This window comes from Halichoeres trimaculatus, unplaced genomic scaffold (assembly GCF_033239565.1).
Source record: "Halichoeres trimaculatus isolate MK-OKI-2021-1 unplaced genomic scaffold, fHalTri1.1 fHalTri1_scaffold_8, whole genome shotgun sequence".
NCBI lineage: Eukaryota > Metazoa > Chordata > Actinopteri > Labriformes > Labridae > Halichoeres > Halichoeres trimaculatus.
Genome location: NW_027437186.1, coordinates 29971340 through 29998131, shown reverse-complemented (window position 1 = coordinate 29998131; position 26792 = coordinate 29971340). Strand labels below are relative to the sequence as shown.

The following is a 26792-nucleotide window of genomic DNA, read 5'->3' as shown; positions in this document are numbered from 1 at the left end:
TTTATATTAAGCTACTTAACATGGGTACCCAGCATTAAATTGGTTTGTAGACAGTGTCTAATATTAGCAGAGCTAGCGTCACTAGCCTCTACTAATCCAGTATTCTGGTTCCTTCCTACATTTAGCTGGTTATGCAAAACCTAAATCTAACTTCATCTTCATTCGTTACTAGAGGTACTAACAAACCAAATCGTGCCACCAAAAAAAAACAAACAAAAAAAAAAACCACCATCGTCTGCACTTTTTAAAATTTCAAGTAGTTAAACTTTGTAGCATTAGCCATTAGTTGAAGCTGCTAGTTCCTGAATATGCACAGTTAAAGAGGGGGTATTGTGCTTTTCTTAGTCTTTATTTGGTCGCTCTCATACCTTTTTGGTAGCTTTACATGATTAACAGAAAACCCTTATTTCAGCCTTTGTCCAAAATTTGGCTGCTATCTCTTTAAGGCTCTCTGCTCCACAAACCCACTTCACTCTGATTGGCCAGCCCTCTGGACAGTTGGAGGGTGAAGCTAAGTGCAGAGCTAGGTGTTCAAGACCTGCCCTTTCATCGTTAACAACATGGCCTCATCATTTCAGCAAGTCTTTTGAAGATATTGTTCTATTTCTAACACAAAGCATTTTCAACATATCCCCTCTTTAATGCTGACAAGTTTTTGACTGATTTCCAGTTTAGAGCTGCTGACGCTGCAGCACATCCAAAGCCTATGAAACTCTTGCGTCACTCTTCCACCTGCCTTTAGCTGCTTTTATAGAAACTCCACAAACAATCTGTGCACCACTTCTCTGTACTGGATTATAATTGGATAGGTGTGATCACACAAACAGGAAATGCTCTTTTGTAGTAGGATTCTTATTGTGTAGCTGACTTTTATTAAGGGAGATGGTTTCAGAAGAGCAAACTTGATCATACATTCACTATGACGCACATAGACTTGAATGTTGCTGTGAGCTCTGTCCAAGGTCCTGAAATAAGAAACGCCTGCCTTGTTTCCTGGTAACAGTGGTTATCATTTACACGTCACAGATACAGTAAGTATCGACACCGTTAGTCCTGGATGTATAACAATTGTGTGTGTGAAAATAGAGAAAGATGCTTTGTGTGGACTCTATGACTGGATGTAGGCAGCCATAGAAAATCAAGGTGGAAATCTAGCCTCCACGCTGCCCTTTAGAAAAGCAAATGCCGGGAGACGCTGAACACACTCTTTCAGTATCCATGGAAACTGAGGGACAGAGTAAGGGACCACATTAAAACAGTGCAGAGCTGATAGACAAGAAGGTAAGGGTGGAGGCTACACGTCAAGGCAGATCAGTAAAGCAAGTTTAAGGTCAGAATGGACAATTTAACAAACTTCTGACCTGACTGAAAGCTCTGAGGAGAGCATCGGTGATCTCACAGATTCAAAGACGTGAATGAGCGGAGGTGACAAACTGTTGCACTGTTTTTGGGCAGCTGTGGGTCAGTGGTGGGGTGTGTTGCCTTTCAATCAAATTTGGAGGTTCAGTCACAGTTTTTGCATTCATGTGTACTAGAAAAGCACATGTCCAGATCCACCACTTTGCTTCAAAATGCAATGAAGCTCTTGTGAAACGAAGAAAAGCAGCAGTGAAACATTGTTGAAGTGAAATTTATAACAGATTTCTCATTTTTGCCTCTGGAAAGGCTGACAGACTAGATTTTCCTAACTGGATTAGGCTAATGTTGACTTGATTTGATTACTTTCCACGGATCTGCCGGCATTTTAATCCACCAATCAATATTTATAATTTCAACTCAGCGGGGGACACAGTTTTCCTGTGTCTACTTTGATATTTCTGCTTTATGGGATGTTATTCAGATTAAATTTGAATGCCTCATATCTCTAAACTCTGTACAACCTTTGCTTAATGTTTATTCGAGTCACAAAGGCATAAAAATCCCAACACATTGAAATTGTGTTGAGAAAAGCTTCAAAAACCAAACTTGAAGATAAACAGAAAACATATTGATCTAGAAGAATTTCCCATGAAACATTTCAAACTTTGCAGATCTTATTTGAACTTTATGTTACAAGTGCTTCAAATATGCACATTTTCATGAGCGGGGTACGGTAAAATAAGGCGTTTTGGCTGCTTAAACTGCAGCAGAAACACTCTGTGAAGAACTGTTTGTCACTGTTGTCTCTGCTCTGTCTGATGTCTCTTCTTGGAGGAGAATCAAATGTTTTATGTGTCTAATATCTGTGCAAGCTAAAGGAAAGGTATGTTTAGTAATTATGCTACAGCTATTATAGTTTTTATTTTAGCTTTTTTTCAACAGGGTGATAAACGGATCTGTCCTGCAGCCAAACCACAGCCTCGCCTTACTGCATTGTCATAAAGTTTTACTACACATATGAAAGATGGGCAATGTAATGACTTGAGAGGGGTTAGTCTGACCATTTAGCTGTAAAAAGTGAGGGCTCAGATATTTGTATTTTACATCAATTTGCTTAGCATCAAGTAAAATGGTGCACAGATGTCACTTAGTTCACTTTCAAACGATTAAAGGTTGCTTTCAGTCTTTTCACTACATGCTATTACATCCGCTGCATTTTTTAGATTCAATGCACAGCTTGCTGGAGGAGAGAAATACATCGGTGGCACTGTATGCATGAGATAATTCCCCTAAGATCCACTGCATAATTTAGAAATTAAAACATTGCTTTTATCTTCCCCAGCATTGTGAATCAGTGTGGGAGGAGGAGGCTGGTTGTTATTTTGACTGAAGCACTCTCTGTTTGAATCAAGCAACAAGTGGCCCAGTGCTTTGCACGGTGATTGCCTGCGTGGAGGATTTAAAAACTCCACACAACAGAGTGCTGCTGGCTGCAAAGTGTTGTTGAACCACAGAGAGAACGCTGAACAAAATGCATTGACTTTGACACTACAGTCAGAAAATGGCCTCTGCTTCTACTCGCTGCTCTGTGCAGGTACCTCCCTGCCCAATCTGGAGTGAGTTCATACTTCAAACACTTTGTTCCAACTATACCTCAATCTATGACGCACTTAGAGCTTTAAACAATGCATAAGATCATCCCTCTGCAGCTCACCAGAGAATTCCTGCAGTTTGTTACGCACCGCTGGTCTCAAGAATCTGGTTTAACATGTTTGCACGGTCAACAGTTACAGAGTAACAAGATGCATAATCAGTTTCAGACCTAAACACAACATTTCAGTTTGGTTTGGAGAATGAGCTTCCTTTATAAAGGGCTGTAGATTTAGGCTATAAAATTCTTTATAATAGTTGTTAAGATCAGGCTGAGGAAACATGAGTTGCACTCGTTTTGAGCTTTAATTGACAAGTATCGTGTGTGCAATATATCACTCCCACGCTCTGTGTTGCAGCTAGGTTTAATTACATTACAAAAAAGCTAAACAAATCACTCAGTGACATTAAAACTCAACAGGAAAGCAGGTATAAAATAATCCCTGCACCCCATTTCAGAAAAGGTCATGCTCTGTGTACTAAATATATTCCACTGCTGTGCATCTTGCAGCTGCTGCATGTGTAATATACAGTACAGCTGCATATATAATATACAGTACAGCTGTATGTGTGATATACTGTACATGTATGGCCTCAAGCATTGTGCATCCAGTGGGAATACGCACTGCTAATGGATTTTTCCTGACCTAGGGTGTTTGTTTTTGCTCTTTACGCTCATTATTTTCTCATTTGTTGCTTATACTCCTTCCAAATGATGACCAAAAACACATGTGGCCACTTTAACTTAGGCCTTAAGGACTATTCAAGCTGTATTTGATCCAAAATGAGCATTCAATAAAACAAAAGATTAGCATTTTTAGTTAATTTAGTTATCCAGAAACATTATGAGACTGAGTAATACAGAAATCTAAAGTGAATTAGTTTCACAAAGTTTCCTGTGGTCACGCCTTTTCACTTTTTTTTCCTCTCTGTGGTAAAAAATTGGGTCACAACACCTGGATACCTTGTCCTCATTCAAGATGAACATTTCGCAGACACACTATCTCACTCTTAATTCAATCCCTCTCTTTTTCTACTCTGCACAGACCCAGATGAACAATGACTGAGGACAAAGGAAAAGCACAGACAGGCAAAGGTGACTCACTGACTCCCTGCTCCCAAAGGACACCTCCACACCAAAGAGATGATTTCTATTCGGCGATGAGCAAGTCTGAATCCACAAACAGTGGAGCCAATTATACACACTTCTTACGAGTGAGATGGAGGAAAAACAAGTGAGGCAGTGTCAGGCAGCATGGCAATTAAACCCATACTGGGGCTATGTTTTCTCCTCCTGCTAGCCTACAACTCAAACACAGGCTTTGACACAACGTCTGATCAAACAAATGAAATATTTCTCAAATATTATTACAACAGGAGAGACTCTGTCGAAGCAGAACAAAGGGACGCTGGTAATAAATTGTCCGGGAACTTTAATAAACAGCGTGAAGATGGAAAAACAAACACAGCTTTCGAACTTGACTGAACCAACAAATAAAGGATTTGTCAGTGTGGAAGATGTGCCTCGGAAGAGCAGATTTAGATTTGAGGAGTCCAAAGAAGGAAATATGATTAAGTTATTGTCTACTTTAGTGAGCTAAAGGCAGAAATGTGCCTTTGGCACGAACAAACATATGACTGTAACACAGAACGAGAGGAAATGAGTTTCGGGTATTAATGACTTTATGCTTAATATTACATTTGCCCAAAATGCAGGTGCTTTTTATCTGCATCAGGAAATAAACCAATAACTTCAGATTTAATTTTATCTTATGACAATGTCCTTATTAAAATAATTACATGTTTTGGTCTTCTCTCTATCTTTTGGACCAGCAGCAGCAAGGTTAATCACTGTAATTTAGTTATTTTCAACACCTGTAAAACCTGAAACTGCTAATTTTTATTTATTTGTTCAGTTTTTGCATAGTGCAAAAAAAAAAAAATCCAACTGAATGATACATTTGACTGTTAAGAGAAATCAGGATAGGACTTTTTGATAAAAAAAATAGTACTTTTCACTGAAAAGGGCAAAATCTTCAAAGAGATGGGAGGGAACTTTTTTAACCAAAGGGGGCACCAAAATCAAGACAATCTGAAGGTCGTTCAGAGGAGATTTGACTTTTTCAATCTGTGTTTTGGTGTTTGTTTGCAGATTAAAGGAGGAGGTATTTTGTTCTTTAATGTTATTCTGCTCATTTCATTCCATCAACAGAGTGCCAAGTTTTATTGCCTCATATAACTCTGTGATGAGATTGTGACATTTTGACTGGTTGGTTCTACTTTAGTAAAAAATGATTTTATTAAGAAAGCAAACACAAATACCCCCCCCCCCCCCCCCCCCCCCCCCCCCCCCCCCCGATTTTATTTCTTGTTTACCACAACCCATAAAAAACTGCATAGTCCCACTTCAGGCTTTGGCAATCCACATAGGCAAGAAGGGTCAGAGAGCTCCTATAAAAGGAGTCACACCTCCAAAAATAACTTAATGCATAATTTATTCTCTCTGATGCAGAGTGGTTTTGGCTGAACTGATGGTAAAGCATCTACATTTCACTAGAGATTCATAATTTCTAAGCAGCTCAGTTTCTTCTTTTTGACCATCAAGTGAAGAAAACCTGACTCTAATGCTAGGCAGTTGCTAACTGTATGTGTCTTTTACCCTTGGGTCTTGGGAAACAGGTAGGTAAGAGAGCGTTCTTAATCCTGAGACAACTGATGCTTTCAGGAACAAGATTAATAAGAGTCAGAGGAGTCAACCAAAAACAGCCAAATTTCAGGGTCTAAAACCAAAACAAAGAGCTGAAGCTAAAACGCGTCATGCTGCTCTCTTTTTCCTCATCATTACACACCTAAGATAGTTGAAATCTAGTGTCCGCCCAGAAGAAATGAGTCGCCCTCTGGTTGAGTTTGACACCCTGTGATGGAGTGAAGGGGCTTTGTTGAGTCACTGTGAGGGACGCTGAGATGACATCCACAGTCTGTCAGTGGATTTTCTGAAAACCTCCTAATCTCTCTGCAGATTTCTGAGACAGATATCTTATTAGCTGCATGCCGAGTGAGTGTTCCATGTTAAGTGGTGGTCCTCATAATCAAGACAGGAGATGACTGCAGCCTTGATTAAATCTGACAAGGCTTCAAATCAGCTCAGCTTAGAAAACGGCCCAGAGCTGCATGCATTCATCGTCTTGGCTAACACTGTGTGCCAGATGTAGGGCCAGTTAGGAAACAGATGAACTTAAACTGTCTGGATGAAGGTTTTTTTTGTTTGTTTGTTTGTTTTTCTTTGACATTACATCAAATACAACACAGGAAAGTGTTCAATTCCTGGTGAAAAGCTGCAGTTAGTACACTGTGTCCACATTAAAACCCTCATAGCAAAGGTAAAAAAGGTTTAGAAGTAGGTTTAGGACACCTTCTGTCTTTTTGGTTCATTCATTCATAATTCATGACTGAATTCTTACAGAACATATGAAAATTAAAAGGATGAAGCATTTTGATTTATGAGTGGGGTCGGGTCCAATCTGAGCCCCCCACTGCTGGTGAGTCCATCTGTTCCCAGAATAGTTCCTACATGTAAGCACTGTGCAAGAGGCCATGCTGGAAATACATCCCCTAATTATGCAATATCATTTATTTCTGCAGTCATTTTAAAAGATTTTAACCCTTTTTTGGCATCTACTCTAAAATCTTCCACTCCTGCATTGCAAAAAGTGTCCGGGCACAAAAACCCTGACTTATTAATGAGCCGAAAGCCGACAGAGAATAGATTAATGAGGAGAAACCGGGCGACATAATGAGCTGAGGAATAAACAGTGTGTTCCTTGCAAGAGGTAAAGGTATACTGAGAAAATTGTTACACAATAAAATGGACAATGTGTCATTTTGTAGTGCTGCCAAATGACTGAGAAGGGCATCTGCGTGGGCAGCTTGTAAATCTCAACTTCTCTTTGCCAAACAATCTTTTACATTAGCCACTTGTTTACTGGCCAGTTATGAAGCCAGAGACAGGAAGTGATACATTTTTATTGGAAGCGATCCTTCTTTAACTACAGCAGTTGTCCTTTTGAATCTTGCTGACTGCATTTAAACTTCAGCTCTCATTGACAGAGGAACAGAACCAGCTCCATACCCCTCTGCCATGGCCTTGAGTCATTTCAGTAATGCACACTGCATAGGGAATCAAAGCAGCTTTCATCCTCCGACCGAACTTTGAGTCTGCATTTTACTGTCACCATTACAGAATCCTTTCAGGGGCAGCATCACAATAATTACATTAGTCTTTGATTGAACGCTGCATCATGTCTGCCAGTATACATCTTGTCTGCCTTCCTGCTCATGTGCTGCTGGATATCCTCAACTGCCAAAACAGTCTGAACTGTTAATGAATAAAGGGTCGTAAAACCAGAAGCAGTGTTTCATCTCTGAGTGATATTTTATCTCACAAACCCTCTGTCTATGAATTTTAATTTCAATAACAGTTCATCAGTTTCTCTGTCAACAGGTTGAGTTCGTTTCAGGTTTACCAGAGGGCAATTCAACACCCGAGCAAAGAGCAGTAATCCTACGCCGACATGAAGTAAATCTACACCTTTATGAAGACATCAGAAACATTTCATCTTCTCCTTCATCTGAGTGTGAAGAGCTTTTCTGCAGACTCCCAAAAGAAAAGCACTTTGCTAAAAAGAATCTGGTTGTTTTCTTCATATTTCTCCAGAACCGAAGGACAGAGGTTGTTTGTTCTCTGAAGGTTGGGTGAAATTGAGAGTAAAATTCACTTTCTGTTTTAACGTCTCTGCGATGATGACTTAAGGGATGCACTTTTGAGCAATATGCCCTCCATTAATGTTGATGTTTTTCTGGCTGGGTGATTATGAAACCTCGAGTTGCGCTCTAGAAGAAGAACCTTTTTGTGGCTGATTTTTATCTCCAAAGCCTGGGAGACCAAGCAGAGTTAAAGACCAAGCTGTGAGAGGTACATGTGACTCTGCTGTGACTTGTTGGACGCTGGAACTGTATTTCTGGTGTCTTGTTAACCCATGAAGATCAGGCACTTTGTGTGCATGATACAAATAAAACACAAAAGGCAATATTTCTTCACTTAATACTAATTTCTTTGATGTCTTCATACAGTCTTTGTGAACAGTTTTGTACTGATTGCCAAATTTGTGCTACAGCCTGTCCAAATGCTGAGATTTAAAGGTGTTATCAGAGGTATCTGAGAGTTGATGGTTCCTTTACAGCATTAAAAAAAAATTGTTGACTCACTCTGACTCATCCTGAACCTGGGGACTCTTCACAAACTTTTTTTTTTTTTCAATGAAATACTCCCTAGAATTTTATCTCCTTCCTCTGTGATGCACAAGACGGGTAAACTAGCTCACTATACTGCATGCTCAGGTTAGCATCAATTAGTAACCATAACAAGTCTGTCCTTAGCAGATTAACATGCTTAAATCACATCAAATCCCCTCCCTTTCAAAGTAAAAGTGAAGTGGACGAAACATTTTACGAATGGCAGGTAACAGGTTTTCCTGCTTTTCATACTATGAAAGAAACCTCACAATAAAAGTTGTATCATCAACGTGTCCTCATCCGAGTTCATACTTCGGAATAAAAACCTGAAGGTTTTAAAGGAGCACTCAAAGACACAAAAATAAATAGCACTTAGCCCCGTTCAGCCGAGACAAGGCCAGCGTGAAGTGGCACTTTGCATCGAACCATTATCTCAAGTTAAATTCTTGAAAAGATGAACACCCACGGCACCTCCAAATTTTGTAAGCTGCTGAATAAAAACCTCAAATTACACTTACCACATTGTGCGTCTGAGTTTGTCCAACAAGGATCAAGATGTTTGAGCAGATTATTGACAAGCAGAAGTTGAGCAGGATGATGGATCGTTCAGAGCGAATGTATCTGAAAGAGAAAGATTGGTGAGAACAGAATCATTGTGGGAAATTCTTCAGCATCACGTGGCTGCAGTCTCGACTCTGTTAGAGTGGCACTTACCTCCATAGCACGGCGTAGATCACTGCCAACGTGATCAAGGCGAGGCAAGACAGACCACAGCCAACTATCAATGTCACAGATGGGACCCCTGAGTACTCCATGGTCTGTGGAGGAGACGAAGCAAGACGGAGCAGTCAGTGGGAGGCTGGACGTGGTTCATGCAGGACAGTAAATCTTTATTGTTGCCCAGAGATGCAACCAATCAAAACAACCAGCTGTCTGCTGTGGATTCCTTAATGTACTGTGAGGTTTGGAGTGCATGCGTGGGCCTGAAGGTTGTTTATGTACATGACCAAAAGTTTCCATCTATCCCTGCTTAAAATTCAAGCCAGTGAAGATGCAGAAACGGAGCCTTGAGCAGGAATTTATATCTTCTGTTCAATACTTTTCAAGCTAGCCAATCACAAGCCTGCAATTTAGCTATCTTTAGATGTAGTTTATATTTATGTGACACATAAATCAATATAAAACATACACTGGAATGATTACTGAGATGTTTGTCATTCTGCAGCTGAAGGCTTCAGGCCTGGAGGTAATAGAGCTTCAGTTCTTGTTGGTGTAAGCACTGTATGTTCTCAGTTTTTATCACCTTATCTTCATCAAAAGAACAGGACATGCTTGGTCACTCCACAGAAAGCTAATTTAAACACATGAGCTCACAATAATTCCAGAAAATCGTGTTACTTCTTCTTCTTTAGCTGTTTCGTGCTTGCTCTAGCTACTTTCTTTTTTTATTATCTTTTTTTTAATGTATATCTTCCTCTCTGGCCAAATGTGCATTTGACTGATGAGGAGCAGAGACACACAAGCATCAGCATGCACACACCCTCTCAGCGTGCACGCGCACACACAGAGTTATCTAAATCTATGAGCAAACTAGGAATCTCCCTTTACCGCTGAATTAGTCTTTAACAGGATTAGCACACCAAGGATTCAATTTACATTCGCACCACTGCGCACACACATAAACACACATACATATCTATATGCACACACACACACACACACACACACACACACACACACACACACACACACACACACACACACACACACACGGACAGTCTTTACATTGGCCTATAAAACCCACACTGAATAACAAATCAATAGCCTACTTACTATTTCTCTTGGTTGCTGAGCCAAAATGGCGAAGGTAGATACGCGATCACATAAGCATTTTGTATGGGATGCATCTGTGAGCACCGTTTTACATCCTTTTGCGGACCAGGCTCCCCAAGAATCGTTCCTGCAAGAAGAAGAAGGAGGCAGAGGCAATTAGACGTTTAATTCCAGCGGTGGCACGACTTCACGGGACTTATCGGCATCGCTTAGGCTTTCCATTTAATTATTTATTTGAATCGAGAGAGCCGTATGGAGCCGTATAGGGTTGTTACATAAAAAAAGGCGAAGAGACACATCGACACGGCTCTTGTGTGGCTACAAGCAGCATTTCAGCTGGAGCAGATAGAGAGGCAGAGACGCGGAGGAGGGGGAGGACGCACGGAGCTGTCCAAGCAGACCGGTGCTGATTGATTCGCTCTACGCAGATAAAAAGCAACAACTCCTATCAAAACAGCATTGTTCCTCCAGAAAGCTTAGAGATAAGAGCGTTTGTATTACCTGCATGTCTCTCAGCGGGATTTTCTATTCCTCTAGATGTTTCCCAAACGACTGTTATCCCTATTTTTCCTCTTTTCGGTTGATTTTTCCCCTTTAGCTGTTTTAATTAGCAGCTTTTGAATGCTTCCTTGGGGGGATTTTCACCCTGGAAACGGTGGACAGCATCAGATTGATACTCTGTTCCTCTCTGCTGGCGTGAGGGGGGGAGGCTGATACAACGCAAAAATAAACGCACGCTGTCGCAGGATCTGTTTGCTCGCCTGCGAGTCTAATGATATGACCTGAGTAAATGGTGTTTTTGGGAGATTCCTGAAAATCATTTTATACGAAAGTTGCCGCTCCCCGGCGTGGAGCGTTTTGCAAAATAAACCCACTGCAGAACTAATTCCACCCCGCGGAAGCAGCACGAATGGTTGCAGCCAGTCCCCGCCACTTCACACCACGAGCAGGTGAAATGAAAGGAGCGCTTCTCTTCCATTTATCATTCGCCCCCACTCATTTTCAATCCCAGGGAAGTAAAAAAGATCAACCTCATTGATTAGATATCCCCCAGTGCAAACTCGATAGACACATGCAGAAGCAGACAGGCTGATCTGGGCTCAGCTTTTGCCGCAGCACATAACCTGCGATTAACATTCCTGTCACAAACGCTCAAGCAAACACCTGTTGTCCTGCAAGACACCTTGCAGTTTTTCCTACAACTCATTCCATATAGAACAAGATGCATACCACACGTCCTCAAAGCATACTAGCTGTTGATTTGTGAGCCAAGTGGTGTCTGCTGTGTGAAGCAATCTTGCTTTGTCATTTGATCAATAAGGCAGCAATATTTATTATTCCTGGAAGCCAGTGGGGAGACCACTGCACACACCAAAGTACCAGATCCCATAAGGGATTCGTGCACATTCATCTAACTCAAAAATTCCCCACAAACTAAATCCTTAAAAGCCTCCATTCCTCAGTGAACCCATTTCAAATACTTTTAAATTCTTCAAAATCATCACTACAAGGAAAAGTAGTCATAAATTTTCTCAATGCGGCAAAGAAACGTCATGAAGAAATGGCCTTGTCATAAAGATGAAAGATAAAGCCCAGGCAACAGACCAGAATCTCACAGCAGGAGCTCTGAATCACTTCTTAAAGGTTGAATGCAGATGCAGCATTCCACTGATTTAAATGTTTCAGAGATTTCTTTGACAGCATCAAAGGGAACAGTTCAAACACTGATGTTTCATGTTAATAAAAGCACATTCTGCGGCGAGGTTCTGAAACAGGCCCGTATAAACAGAGGCTGTGGAGTCAAACAGGGTGAGTGACAGACTAAGAGCTGTGACTAATGGCCGAGGTGTTGTAGAATCATGATAATGGTCCGTCTATGAGAAAGTAAATGTCTGAGCAGCCACCTGAGGGCAAGGCTTTGAGACAAAACTTAGCTGAAGGTTGTGAGTTCCCTCGGATATCCAGCAAAAATATGAATTACATCAACTTGTCAAACATCCTTTTCCATCATTACAGAGTCATAAAATCTTGTGCTCAAGTGTCTCTTGATACCAGATGATGAGTGGTCAGTTTTCTGCAGTGTTACGTGCTTCTGATCAAGGTAAATCTTCTTCAATACAGGGTGATATGGGTAAAATTTGTCAGGATATTTTTTCTGGCAGGATCAGGATCTGGAACCTTACAGGATTGTTTGCATATGTTTAGACTGTTAGACTGTTTTTTGACATCCTAACAACATTTTTGGCCCCAAATACTTCTGATTTCTAGGCATGCACCAATTAACTGGTCGGCCGATCGATCGGTGCCAACTTCCTTAATTTTGGGGGATCGGTGATTGGCCCATCCTTACATGAAACTGATCTTACATAGCTCCGGGAAGGTCTGACAGCCAGCCGTTGTCACTTTTTGCTCTGAGACCTAAAACTCAGGACACTTTATTGGTTGTTTAAGCTGAAACACAAAGATTTTATTGCTTCACAGGTATTGTTTGCTAACTTTCAATAAAATAAGATTGGAACATTGAAAGTATCGGTGGGTCAGGCTTTTAAAAAAAATGGTGATCGGCCCGAAAATTGTGATCGGTGCACCCTTACTGATTCCTTTTTTGCAATGCACCATTTTTTTCTTTTTCTGCACCATTTCATATCTTTAATCTAGTCTTGTGTCCTTGTGATTTTTTTTGACCTCTCACATTTTTCACACCTTGCTAAATCCATTCCATTAAACATGTCAGCTGTAAGAATTCTTGAGTTTCTGCAGAATGTGCAGATTTATACAAGCAGCCTACGCACAGTCCGAATGTAGTTTAGAGAAACGTTACTAGATATACTTTGGTTTGGTTTGTGACCTTGACAGAAAATGTAGATGGACACATAATTTGAGACATGATTAATTTAAGAGTCATAATTAATACATTGTAAGATGAAAGCTGGGGGCTGGATGAAAACAGGCCTTACTTTGGACATGCCTACTCGACAGCATACATGAAGAGCATACCTTAAAATCTGGTGGACATATTTTAAAAAGTTTATAATCTACAATGTGTAAAAGAGGTTTGTATGGAACCTAACCTCTTGTCTTAAATTAACTGATTTGCCCTGAATGTTTTACTTCTCAAACCACACACATGGTTGATTTGCACTGAATTAAAAGCACAGAAGTCCTTCTCAGTAATTATAAATTAAGAGAGGTCTCTTGGTAACCCTCTGTGAGCTGGCTGTAGACTTTATAAAACATATCTCCACAGGCGTAATGATAGGAAATGCTGACTCATCCAAACTTTCTGTCATCCTGAGGAGGGTTTCCGGCCTCATGGCAATCAACATCAACACCTGCTTGTCAGTCAGATCCCTAACACTCCATATTTATGCAAAAATATTCATAGCTATTTGCCTCAATTTTATCAAGACAGATGTGTGAAAAAAGACTAAAAGACTTTTTTTTGTACAAGGCTGTTAACATGTTTTGTTTATGCTGCCTAGCATCAAGTGGTCACCTAAGGAACTGCAGCTTTTGCACAAGTTTCATTTTTCAACACCACACAACAGCAGCTTTGTGCAGCTCTGAGTAGCATCTTTTGAGTCATCTCACTCAGATTAAGAGTAAGAAATCAGCAAACAGAAATGTTTCACTATCCACATTACAGCTAGTAGTTTGCATCCACATGTTATGTCAGCTGAGAGTTCCTAATTTGTTTTCAAACCAATAGCACAGTGCTAAATTGGCTCTGTAGCATTAGCAAGTGGCATCATTAAGGAGATTTATTGCAGAAAAGAGATTGTAATCACCCCTCATGAAACTCCTGCAGCTAAAAAATCTGACTGAAGTCGAAACTGAACATTTAAGGGTGTCGTTGATCAACCATGCAATGTCTAATTATACAGAAATGACGCCAAAGCTAGTCATGAAAGGCCAAACATCTGTCCTGTGCTTGCTCTTATGACTGGTTTGCAGGATTTTTTGAAAGGCTGAATTTTAGAGAAACCAAATAACAATATTCCTATTCAAACTGATTCTGAATCTTTACCTCAAACTTCACAACAGTTCATGACCTCAAGCTGCTGGGAGCTTGGGTAACTTTAAGGGAGTTAAAAACTTTAAATCTTGAGCTTTCATGACGAAGCACCACTGAGCAGTTGAACAAAGTCTCTGCACTGAGGTCGATCTGGGTACAGTCATACATGATAGAAAACAACATTTCTCAACACTTCCTGTGATAGCCCTCCAAGTGTTTCTTTGTTTGAGATAATTCCTGCAGGAAACAGTCTTCTCACTTGAGATCACCCTTTGGGTATCATGCTGTTACTCTTGTCATTTTCAGAAGCAAAGCCACTCTACAGTGCACACTATCCTATGATGCAAAGAGATGATAGCATGCCTGCACCCCTTGAAAACTTTGCAATAAATCCTGCACTCCCCCGGTGAAGAACTCAATGCTTGCAGTGATTTGTTCCTAACTTTTGACTTGCTAGATGTTTGCATCTCTTTCATGCCTGTGAGGGAATTTGACGGGAGAACATCCGTGACTGGGGATTTATGTATTTATGTTTGATGTGTTGTCTGACCTTATCAGGGCTTGGTGGCCTTAAAATATGAAAAATCCCTGGGAGAAGTGTCAGAGCTGATGTTAACCAGAGGCTGAGGATGAGACATCCATCACACACTCTTTGTTGACCACGTCCTATCCATGCAGTGACAGCTTAGCGCTCAAACTTCCTGGATTGAAATGTGTGACAGAGCTCGACTGTGCTCCAATTTTAACACATTTAGGTGTCGAGAAGCAAAATGAAAGATGGCGAGGCGCCAGAAAAGTTGACTAAGTTTTAAACACATTTGGTATTTTAGTCCTGGCGTCTTGCTTAAAAAGAAAGACAGACAGTTGCTCAAAACTCCAATTAGGTTTGTGTTCCTCGCTGAGCTTTGACAGATTGAGTTCCTCCAGACATAGAGATCTTATTACCCAACCCATAACTTACCCAGATGTCCAAGCAGGGCACTTAGAGGCAAACACAGAGGCTGTGTGACCTCATAATTGTCCTGCTAAACAAGCTGGTGCAGCTGTAGAGACAGATTGGACTGCAGCTTTTTAGCCCGTGTTATTACGGATGTCAGTCAGCTGTGCTGTCTCACCATATAGTATTCTGCAGGAATGGAGTATAACCATCCAAAAAACCTCTTAAATTTATCCCATGCCCACATTAGATTATCCAGGCACAGGGCTGGGGGCTTAGAATGGGCCTGAGGCGCTGCATGCTGCATGTTGGGCAATTTTATGAAGTCATGAAAGAGTGTCACATAATGACAGGCAGAGGAGGGCGGGGGATATGCTGGAAAATTATTCCATCTATCTTGGATCTCTTCATGACGGGCAATTTCTAACAGCCTTTAGGCCACACTGCAAGTAAGTGAATGAAGATAAAAGAAAAATGAGAGCATATTTTCATAAAGTGAGGAAAAAGCATATTAATCCTGAGTAGGACAAAAACCTCAAAAAGGGGGAAGACACAGAGGGAGGGCACCGTTTGGAGTACATTTGAGGACATGACTAGCTTCAAAGATTCAAGGAAGGCTGGCAAGACAAGAGGAAAATCTGCAATAGACTATCTTTTATTTTTGGAATGACGTGTGTCCATTTTATTTTCTATGCATGTCTTACATGGATGATTTTTTAACATGGCCTTCTCATGAATCCAAAATAGCTACCAGTAATAGAAAGTCCATTTTATCCTCCAATAATCAAATTCTCTTCTCTCTTATCTATCCTTGCAATCGCCAAATTGACAAAAATATAATCTGCAGGGAACCGACTGCTCACCGTAAGATTGGCCAAATTATCTGCATGCATCCTGGGCTCCATCTGATCAGTCCAATTTTAAAATTACAAGCATGGATGCAGGATGCATGTTGTTTAACCTGTTTTCCAGTGACTGCAGAGGGTAGAAATGTGATTTATGAATCAGCACTAATGCACACAAAGTCAAGGTCTAAAGGTATTTATGTGCAGACAGCAAACTCAAGTGCCTGATTTCATTGTGTGATGAAGGCGGCTGGTTTTGAGCTCAAAGCATGCTGGGATATCTGCCTTTCAACAGCTTTTCTCTCTCTTTCACTATCTTTTCATTTGAAGAAAACAGTGATTCATTGCTCAGAAAACACTCTCACAGGGAGATGGTTTGGTTTAAAGACTGAACAATTCATGACAAGTGACCAATGAAGTGGGTGGATGCCAGTTTAGGGAAGTGGACAAAATCCATTATGCGTGCTATCACAACAGCTGGTTCACCATCAGCGAGCATTCAGATCAGCGTCTCACTCTCTTAGTTTTCTGGTTAAAGTCCCTGTGAGGATTTTTCAAGTAATCTTAAAATAGTCACAGTTGTATTTGCTTGTTCATAATCCAGGATTTGACACTACGCTGACTGGCAAAGTTTAGCAGTAAGAAGAGCTATCCTTTTTCTAGAACAAAAGGATCTCCTGGATTAATTTTGTAGTAATAGTGGACACTGGAGCTGGACTGTCAAAAAGAAACAAGACATCAGAGCAGAAGAAAGCTGAACAGGAGAGTGATAGAGCACAGGCTAAAACACGGGTTGAGCTGTTTGTAATAATGTTGATTCCAACCCACATGCAGCAGTTATTCTGCAGTGGTCTCTTCAAACCTGAGAGTCTATCAATAAAATGAAGAGCCAGGTTACATTAACTCTGCTTTTTGAGGTTGAAGTTGGTAAATGAGCACTGGGGGGACATAATCAGAATTCACTAATGTTGGACTGTGACTAACATTAATCAGATAGTTTGCTCACCCTCTGGACACTAAACTACCCTACAAACTGAGTTTACAAAGTTTAATTGGTGTCACATTTCAATAAACAGCACCAGTGCCCAGGGCCAGAGTCTGTGCTGTAGAGAGTGTGGGACTCTGGGAGAATCTGAGTTGAGCCCGGTGACAAAAATAATGATTTTGTTTTTTTTATCTTATTTCGAGTCTAATCTCTTCTTGACTGTACCTCCTGACATATTTTACAACCCCTGAAAAAATACACAAGAATGGCAGCTGTCAATCATCATTAACGTGGATGTAAAACCTCATTTTTAACCACTTATAACTAATGAAAATGAAACTTAAAAAAAGAGGACTTGAATACAAGGCAGCCAAATGATGTCTTCAAATCCCCTCAACAATCAGATGTGAGAAACATTTCTACGAGGTGTATTAATCATTTATAGTTTGACCACAGCCCATCTGGAATGACTGGAGAGCCAGATTTATTGACTTATACCGCAGCCAACCACCAGGAGGAGCAGTTTTTGTGGCATCCTAACTTCAAGCCTAGCAAGATAATGTTAATTTTTTTTACAGTTCTTACAGTGATGGTTCTCATGGGAAAAAGAGTTTTTATCCTGGAAAAAACTACCATTCCCAGCTGAAGGTGTCACTGCAATCAGTGGCTATGGTTAGTCCTCAGCGAGCCTTCAATGCTAACCTACTTCAACCTTGTGATGGACAGATCATTCCTGAAGAATTTTTTTTTTCTAATGACAGCTAACAAAAGGTGACAACATGTGCCTCCTGACTGTATGAATCACTTGCTGAAGGTTATCAAGTCAGGCGACATTCAGCAACTGCATCAGTTCAAGCAAACAGAATCACATAGTCCAGTCTGTTCATCATTACATGTAGCACCACTGAGTCACCACAGAATCACATCACTGCCGCATGTACTTCATGAACTACCTGAGGGTGTCCATGTGATTTACTTCCTGTGTCTCCAACATACACACACACAAACCCAATACAGCACTACCTCCTGCTGTCTAATGCATGGTGAGTGTCCTCATCAGTCCATCCTGAGTCCTTGATGGAACAAAGCTTACAATTACAGTAAACATCACCCACATGGTTACATCGTCTTCCTGCCAACGTCCTTTATACAGAGCACAGAGGCCACTGCAAAAAGAACACGCAGATTTCATTATATATGAATCCATCAGTAATAATGAATGCAACGCTCTCACCATTATCGTCCCCAAATCTGCACTGTTGACAGTTCCCATTCAAAAGAGACCTAAAAATAACAAAAAAATCTCCTCACATGGGTGCCTGAGACTGAATCAGATCAAGTGAGAGTCTGTGGAGTAAATGTGTCTTTTTGAGGGTGTGTGACGTGAAAAAGTTTGACAACTGCAGGGCTCAGATATGGAAGTGTCAAAGAAGCTTGACGTCAAAGAAGAAAACCATTAGAGAGCCGTTTCCGCAGATATGAAAACACTGAAGCAGACATCAAATGCAACGGAAAGATAACACTGGAGACGGGGATTGTGAGCTCTAAATATATACAGGCAGCTGCTGTTCCATTTACTGTTGACACAAACATTTTGGCTTTTTGTATCCTGCTATAATACGGGCAGAGCTTGAATATCATCACCTATTGGTGTCTGTTTTAAAGTTTGGAGAGCAGGTGCTTGAGACCAAATCTTCGGATGGTTATGCCTGGGTTGATAATAAGATTTGCCTCAGTGTGGCCTGATTGGCTCAAATCCAGAATCTCCAGATGTTTGTAGAACCTGAATCTGCAGCAGCTGCTTCCCCACACCTTAACGTGTAAATGATTCATGAGCTTTGATTCCACAGATAACAGGGTTACTTGTAAAGTCAAGGTATGAACTGGAAGTCATCTCGGAAAAGTGATGTTAATTTTTATATTTTTTTTCTTTTGAAATATGCAGAATGTGTCCTCATAATCAAGATAAATATATATTTTTTTATTATCAAATTGAGCCTTAGAGTTGCTTAGTCTCATGCTATGACATGGTTTCATTTTATTTGCACTACACATTTTAAAGGGCCTTCTTTTTCCTGCACCTAAACACGACTGTAAAACTGTGCAACTTTAAAAACAGAAAACATATGTTTGGTCACAAAGATTGCAATCTGCAAGAGACGTATGTTGAATTCTTACTGTAACTGGTGATGTAAGAATCCATACATTATCTTTCGAGAGCCTCAGAAAGGCAGCAAAAGGAGAAAAGAAGCAGAAATAAATCAGGTGGAATAAATGCAGACGCTGGTAAGAGAGCTGCATGTTCTAAAGAGGGGTCAAGATGCTGTTAATCCTGATGTGGAAAATTCTTTTACAATTTAAAAGCCTTTAATGATTAGGAGTGCCCTCCTCCGTTAAATGTGTGCCCTCTTTAAGACTGTGTTGGATAATCTGAGAGGGGATGCTGAAACATCTGTGATTAAAAAGTCAGAGAGACACTCATATGGCTTTCCATGCACCGCTTTACAAGGAGGCAAAGGATTTAAAAAGCATCTCACTACAGGGGGAATGCCAAAAGGCGAGAACGAGCTTGTAATGTCATTCTGTAATTTTCCTTTTATGCACATTAAGCGGCAGTCTGGTACAAGTTAAGAGCTGAAGCTGAAAAGTGATTAAAGTGGAGATTAATTCATCTTTCCAGACCATTTAAAGGAAGATTAGATCTGCAACCAGACAGCTAAAAAGTTGTCTGATTCCAACTGTACTCCCAAAATACCAGAGTTTCAACATACAGAAGTACTTCTCAAACAGAATCCTTCAAATCTGTTTCTTTCAACTTCAGGGAAGTTAGCTTATCTCAGGTTCCATTTCCTTTTTTCTCCCATCAGGCTGTGATGGTTGACAATATTGACCTTTGAAAGAGTAATAAAGTGTATGTGTACGACTTGTTTACACAAGATGATATGGCGCTGTAGTAAAGTGTAAAAAAAGAGGTCTTGACTCTCTGGGTGCTTAAATGTATTATTTTCCACACAATATGTTGAGATCCTTATAAGCACGTTTTCATGTTTTGATTTTATTCCATTTCTTTAGCCACTCACTGATGAGACTCTGGAGCTGAAGCCTAAGATGACAATGTAGCGTATCACATGTCACTGAACATGTTCCAGACCTTTTGACTTGTGTGAAAACCCATAACAATCGCTGTGACAGCTAAGTCCTTTCTGCTTATTCTTCATGCAAGGTTTAATCAAGGCTGCTTTGACGCTAATTATCTTGTCATAACTTGATGATACGATGCAGGTGGATAATATCTACTGTTTTATTGCCATCTTCTTCAAATTCATGTAATTTCTCTTTTTATGTTGCTGGAAATATTCTTGGATCTATTTCACATGCAGGTAATGAGACTACAGTTTATGTAAGATGAGGTCATTTAACTGAATTATCATCATTAACAGTATAATATACCTCTCCTCTGATTAGCATAAGCAGTATCTATCTTTCCTGTGACCTGTTTTTCATTAAAGCTGTGAGGAACTTTAAGTTTGTAACAGTTTTAGGCGCCACTTGTGGTCAAAATGAACTCTACAAGCCCAATGTGTTTATAATAATAATAAAAAAAACTTTCTTTATTATCTGCTTTGTCACTCATTAAGAGTTTACAAAAGCAGGTTGTTTGTTCAGCGTGCTGTTAATCATCTGATCTGACACCTCCTCCATCGAAGCAGAACCAGCCTTTAAAAGACATGATGTAGAAATAGTCAGTGTTGTTGCTGACAGTCGATACACAGGCATCTGTATCAGTTCCATTATGTTTCATATCTAAGGATGTTTTGAAGAGAGTAAGTTATACGTTAAAAAAATTGAAATCCTGTGATTTCACTTGAGGCTGTCTGAAGAAACACCAGAATCTATAAACATGCTAAGCCAAACATGTTAACAGCCTGGTTCATAAAAAGGTTTGAGTCTGATTTTTCTATTTTTACATAGTTGATGGGATGTCTTTATTTTTCTTTCTTTATTTATTTTTTGATAATTTCTTCTTTTTGATGTTATTAAATATACATGTTTTGCCCATATAAGGGCATGGCTGGTTTGACTGACAGGTAAACACCCTGAAGCTGTCTCTAAAGAAGCTAAAGGCTAGGTTGAGTTCAGCATTTCCAATATGATCCCTGTCTAAGATGGGCTTCAAAAGTCTCTATTAGAAACAGATGGGTGATAGAGACTGTGCCAATATATTACACAGTCTGTGATCTCAAGGCATTAAAACACTTATAAACCCCCCTTCCCCAAACAAACAAAGAAAAAAGCAAAGTAAAGAAAACAAGGGTTTAAGTTTTGAATGTCAAAGTATTTCATTAAGTGCCCTACAAAGAGCTACGAGGGATAAACATGGGCAGACAAAGTCTGCAGGTAAACCATGTTGAACTGGTTTGAAAAGTGTGACTAACAATAGCAGAGCTAGCACCACCAGATATCTGTCCTTCTCTTAGGTTAACTTCCACATATACTGTTACTGCGCATTGCTCTGGTCAAGTGGTTTTATAACTGTTTAGCCAACACTGCCAAACTACAATTTAACCCCCGTTTTCTTGATCAACATACAGAGAAAAATACATCATGCTACGGTAAACTGTCTACTTACTACTGGGTAGTAAAGCATCATATAAGTAGCCATGAACCAGAGTTACAGCCCCTGCCAGTGGTGGATGGCTGCTTTGCACCATTCCGCTGAGTGCAAATGTTCACAACTGGTTAAACACTCTTCACAGGGGCTGTCTGATGAAGGCTGCAGCACAGTTCAGTTAAGTTCTAATCAAAGTAATAAAAGAAAGTTTCATTTTTTCCAGATTTGGACAGCCCCTGAGGACAAAGGAACATGTTTTTTTAATATTTGCTGATCTTGTCCTGTACAAGCGTGTGCTGTATTCTCCAAGGAACAATCTCCTCTTGCTTCATTTGAACTGTCTAATGTACCATAAACTGTGAAAGTTTGCTGCAGAAAATGTAAACAGAGGCTCTTTTAGTCCACTCAGATACAATAACCTCGCTAATATTGGATCCTTTGATGAAGGACTAAAACAAAACAGAAAGAGTCACTGTTTTAGCTTTTATGTCTTTAAAACAAATCAGCATCAGATTAAGTTCTAAAAACTCCTTAAGGCAAACAATTTATTTCTCTAAACACTTGGTATAGATCCTTGCGTGAAGAGCCTGCATCCACTGATGTGTCTCCTGTTTCTTGTTGTCTCTGTGAATGATATTTTAATCATGGGACCAGTGGGGAAGAGCTGCCTAACTGTATGAACAGTCACTGTTTGGCTGGCTTACTTTCCTTTTTTCTTGGTTCATTTTAATGTCAAATTATTCTGGTTGAAGATGACTCAGAAATAAAACATGAGCCTCTTATGGTCTCGCTTTTTGCTCATTATTTCATAAAAAGGAACAATAAAGCTTCTAGTTTGCAGTTGTTAAGATTTAAGGGCACCTCATTAAAATGCAAAAATTTGGTTCTGTGTGGAAAAACATGGGTAAAAAGAAACACACAGAAGGTAAAGAGCTGCAGTTTTGGAGAGAGTTTCTTTCACGTGCAGACAAACAACAACAGTTTCCCCTTGTGTTGTCACATTGAATATTTATGCCTTAGGTTTGGAGCAGCAGAGACTCAGGTGTGGCAGCTGCCTCAGCCCTGCAGCTTCACTGTAGCTGCCTCCAATGTTCAGCTCAGTATTCACGCGTTCTGACCACAACCAGGAAGTGCAGCGGGCAGCACAGAGGACACACTTCTCCACTTGTGAAGCACATTTTTTCATCCTGCTAATTGTTACAGCGAGTGCTCTCCTTGGGTTTGAACCAACATGGCTGACAGATGGTGTATAGCCCCCTCGATGAGTCCTGAGAGTGGCTGCTATTGTGTGATCGGACCAGCCAACTGTTTGAAATGAACATGATAATCAAACCATGGACTCATTCGGTGGTGCTCTGATTAAAACGAGTCGGTACGGCTCAGGGAAAAACAGATATTAAACTCTTGCTTTGTGAAAGTCAGACAGAGAATGGAGCAGAGTTGTCCCAGTTGTATCTTTGCTGTTCAAAAATAGAGCGGTTGCCCTCAAATACCATGATAGAGGACAGAGCATGCACAATTCACATGCTATTTCAAAGCAAAATAACAACCTCTTATCAGCTGCTGCCTGTCCACAGCTGCTTTGAGATTTCCAATGAATAAAACAGGAACTGCTCAAACAACTTCAATTTAATTAAACATCAAATTCAACATTAATAATTAGTTACCTCACTGCCATGGCTTTAAAATTATAAAGACAGAAATAATTAGATTTATCTTGGTGTTTATTGACGTTAACATAATTGAATTTCGGCTGGTTGATGAAGGAACTCTTTAATGATAAATATTTTGGTCAATGACGTATGTTGAGGTGAAAGTCAGACCTTTGAGCTGAAGTGCCCCACCCTACCAAAACCAAAGGAGGTTATGTGCAAAGTTTCTGATTTTGGTCTGTGGTAAATCACTCATGTTTTTCTGTTTCTCTGTGAGCGATCAGGAATCAAAGCTGGAGAGTACATATGAGAACAGAGCTTGTTTGGCTTAAATCAACTCGTGTTTACATGCTTTGAATCTTGGATACCAACAAGCTCAGAGGCAATATATGAAGAGTTTCTCACTAAATTTAGATGTGGTCTGTGCTCTGACTTGTCTGTTTAACCTGGAATGACATTACCAGCCAAAATGTTGTCCTTTTCTTTAAATTAAGCCAAGTTGATACTCTGCACTCATCCAAAAGTCTTTGTTTTAAACTCTGCTGGTAAAGTTTAGTAGTGTACTGTTTTCTTTTAACGTAATGTTCTGTCGTCATGGCTGAGACTGGATCAAGTTAAGCAAAAAAAGACCTGTGTTTTCTGTCAAAGTAGACAGAGAATCTCTTTTACCGTTTATGCGCACTTTGACGATTTAAAAGTTAACTTGTGTGCATTTTTAGATTAATAAGGTTTTTAGTGGGACATCAGAGCTCACATCATGACGACAGGTCAGTGACCAGTAATGCTAAAGCAATATGTTAGCTGTATTAGGTAACCCATGTGAAGTGCTGAAATTTGCAGTTTTTGAAATTCCACTTGATGCTGGCTTCAAAAGCAGCAGAAACCTCCCACACACCAAATCCAGAAAGACAGGTCCTACAGCAAAAAATTAACAAATGATCAGCCTGGCATGGCTGACTCTATTGACAGGTGGGCACCCTGCAGCTGTCTGCAAAGAGGCTAAAGACCCACCTCTTTACCTTCACAGTTCATTATTTTATTAACCACCAATAATGTCAAGACGATGTCACTCTGCATTCTGCAAAATGTCTTCCTTTAAAATAAAGAGTTTTCTCAAAAAGGAGATCTCTATTTTTCAGAAGCAAATGTACACTTTGGCAGGATTTGCATCTTTACAAGAGTGAGTGAAAACAACCATTTCCTTCCAAAAGACTCTCCAGAAACAACACATTAATCAGTCTCCTCACAGTACCTTCGAATCTGATGCTGCAGATAACCTTCTGTTTGCCTCCGGTCATATTAACACGTTAGATTTCACACACCAAATCATTCATACACTGAATGACAGATGAAAGCACAGCAGCTACAGGAAACTGTGGATCATTTCTTTCATGCTTGGTCCTGATTTGCACAGCCAGCGCTGCAGCTTCTATGCAAAGCAGAAAAAAACTGATAAATCCATTTTGTGCAGAGAGGGAGTCAATTTTTCAGAGCCTGAATAAAAGGACCCTGGGTTAATAGAGAAGAATGTAAAGCACCTTTGTGATACCTGTTATCTCTGGCTGGGGCTTTACCAACAAGCTAACACAAAGGAAGCCAGAGCATGTTCGATGTGTTGTGTAGCACCCTGTGGTCATCCGCTGGGATGAAAACATGCAATGAGAAGCTACTGTACAGAGACAGAGAGAGTGTTTACAATGCACCCAAACAAACAATGAGCAGCAGGGACCGCCTGTATTCTGCAGTATTTATGTTCTGCATCATGTCAAATGCATGCAAACAATGAATCCCTTGTGCATGTGTATGAATTATGAACAGAGTATGGCATGATCAGAATTCCAGCTTTAGAGCAAATACATTAAACCGCAATCACTCAAAAAGCCTCTGCACGAGTACAAACAAAAACAAGAAAAACAGGGTTTTCTGTGATGACATTTTAAAGGCTTTAAACATCCAACAGCTTTTAGTTTCTAATCGGTTTTGTAATGCAATTAGAAAATAACTGCCTCCATGTGAAATCTGTGAACGGACTCCAATGCAAGGTAACGAAACACTTCCATTTTTGTCAGGATGAGAGCTCTTAGATTTATTATGTGTGACTGCTTGCTGCCAAATCTTATCCGCCCATGTTCAAAAATCGGCCCAGTGCAAACAGTGACATCAAATATACACTTATACCCAAAGAGCACAAACTTAAGCATAACATCAGCATTTGAGCAAAATTTTGAAGAAAGTAATCATTAACTGTGCCCATATCAAGCGATCGGCTCCAGTCTTTAAGTATGAAACCAATACACAGACTTTTGTTACATATGACTTAAAAGCATTATTAATCTGGAAAACTAACTTCTCTATCAGCCCAAACCATATGGGGGCTAAGTGTTTTACAACTTATTTGTAAAGATTTTAAACAACAAGAGGTGGGATACCACTGCTGTTACTGAAGAGGCTAAAAGCCTGCCTCAATTGATCTAAGCTAGAGTTGGGTCAGCGCTTCCAATGCGGTGATGTGCCTTTGGCAATGGTGTGCGAAGATTTTGAAAAGCTCGCGATCGAGTGCCCTCTGGGGAGCCAAACATGCACCAAAGTGCCTCCCTGATGGCAAACCACACTGAACTGGCCCCATAGCTGGTTAAAACCTGATAAACTGCCCTCTTGGGAGCCAAAAACGTGCTTTTAAGTGCCCTTGAAAACATTCATAACTTAGTGCCATCTTCAGTGGCAAGAATGATCTGTTTGTAGTGTTTTTGTTTTTGTTTTCTCTTTCTTTTTCTTCCCCTTAAAGAAGCTGTGTCCCAATTCAGGGGCTGCAGCCTACGGAGGCTGTAGCCTTCGGAGGACCCGGCCTTTATAGCCTGCGAAGACCGCAAAGGCCGAACTGAATTGAGACGGTCTGGTCTACGAAGCATTTCCTGTTTGTCACCCTCGACGTCACACAGCACCGCCCTCACCTGTCAGGCTTTACATTACTTTTAAACACACGTAAACCAAAACCTCACATTTAAACAGGATGATTTTTACTATCTTTTTATTGCGTTGTTATTATTATTATCATTATTATTATCATCATTTTTATCATTATATCATTTGTATTATTATTATCCCTATTGATAGAGTATAGATCTACCATTTACATGAGAGTAAGGCAACAACGTACATTTTCAACATTTGATCAAGTGCTGGGGGGATGATAAATAAATAAGTATAAAATAAAAGCTGCTGAAATGATTTAATGTCTTTTGTGAATTCCCTGTAAAAAATACATAAATAAATAAATAAAAACTCCAAGTAAGTTTTTTTCCCAAGAGAATTTACATTTATGGACATATTTTTATAAAATAATGAGAAGATTCATAAAGAACTGTTTTTCCACTTTATATTACTTGAAAAGAGCCCAAACAACACATTTTCACACAGAAAAACAAAATATTCTTTCACGTTTTAAAAACACAATCACATAGTTGTTGCCAGAAATCCTTCATATCTGTATAAATCAGGACTCCTTTTGGAGTTCGGCCGTGTCCATCATGTTCGGCGTTCATGCGCAATGAATCTTGGGATATGTGAGGCTATGAAGGATTCACCAAACCCGTCCTTCGCGGCCCCCGAAAC

General features: G+C 40.0%; 1 protein-coding gene across 12 annotated transcripts in view; it reads right to left on the bottom strand.

The window, feature by feature from the left end:
- The window catches only part of adgrb3 (adhesion G protein-coupled receptor B3), a 147878-nt gene that overhangs the window by 17984 nt on the left and 103102 nt on the right, over window positions 1-26792 (bottom strand). For all 12 annotated transcript variants that reach the window (XM_074676652.1, XM_074676654.1, XM_074676647.1 and 9 more), the window contains 3 exons: window positions 10135-10261; window positions 9016-9119; window positions 8820-8922 (listed from right to left, as the gene is read on the bottom strand). In XM_074676652.1, the coding sequence (XP_074532753.1) occupies window positions 8820-8922; window positions 9016-9119; window positions 10135-10261 (334 nt within the window). The remainder of the gene's footprint in view (window positions 1-8819; window positions 8923-9015; window positions 9120-10134; window positions 10262-26792) is intronic.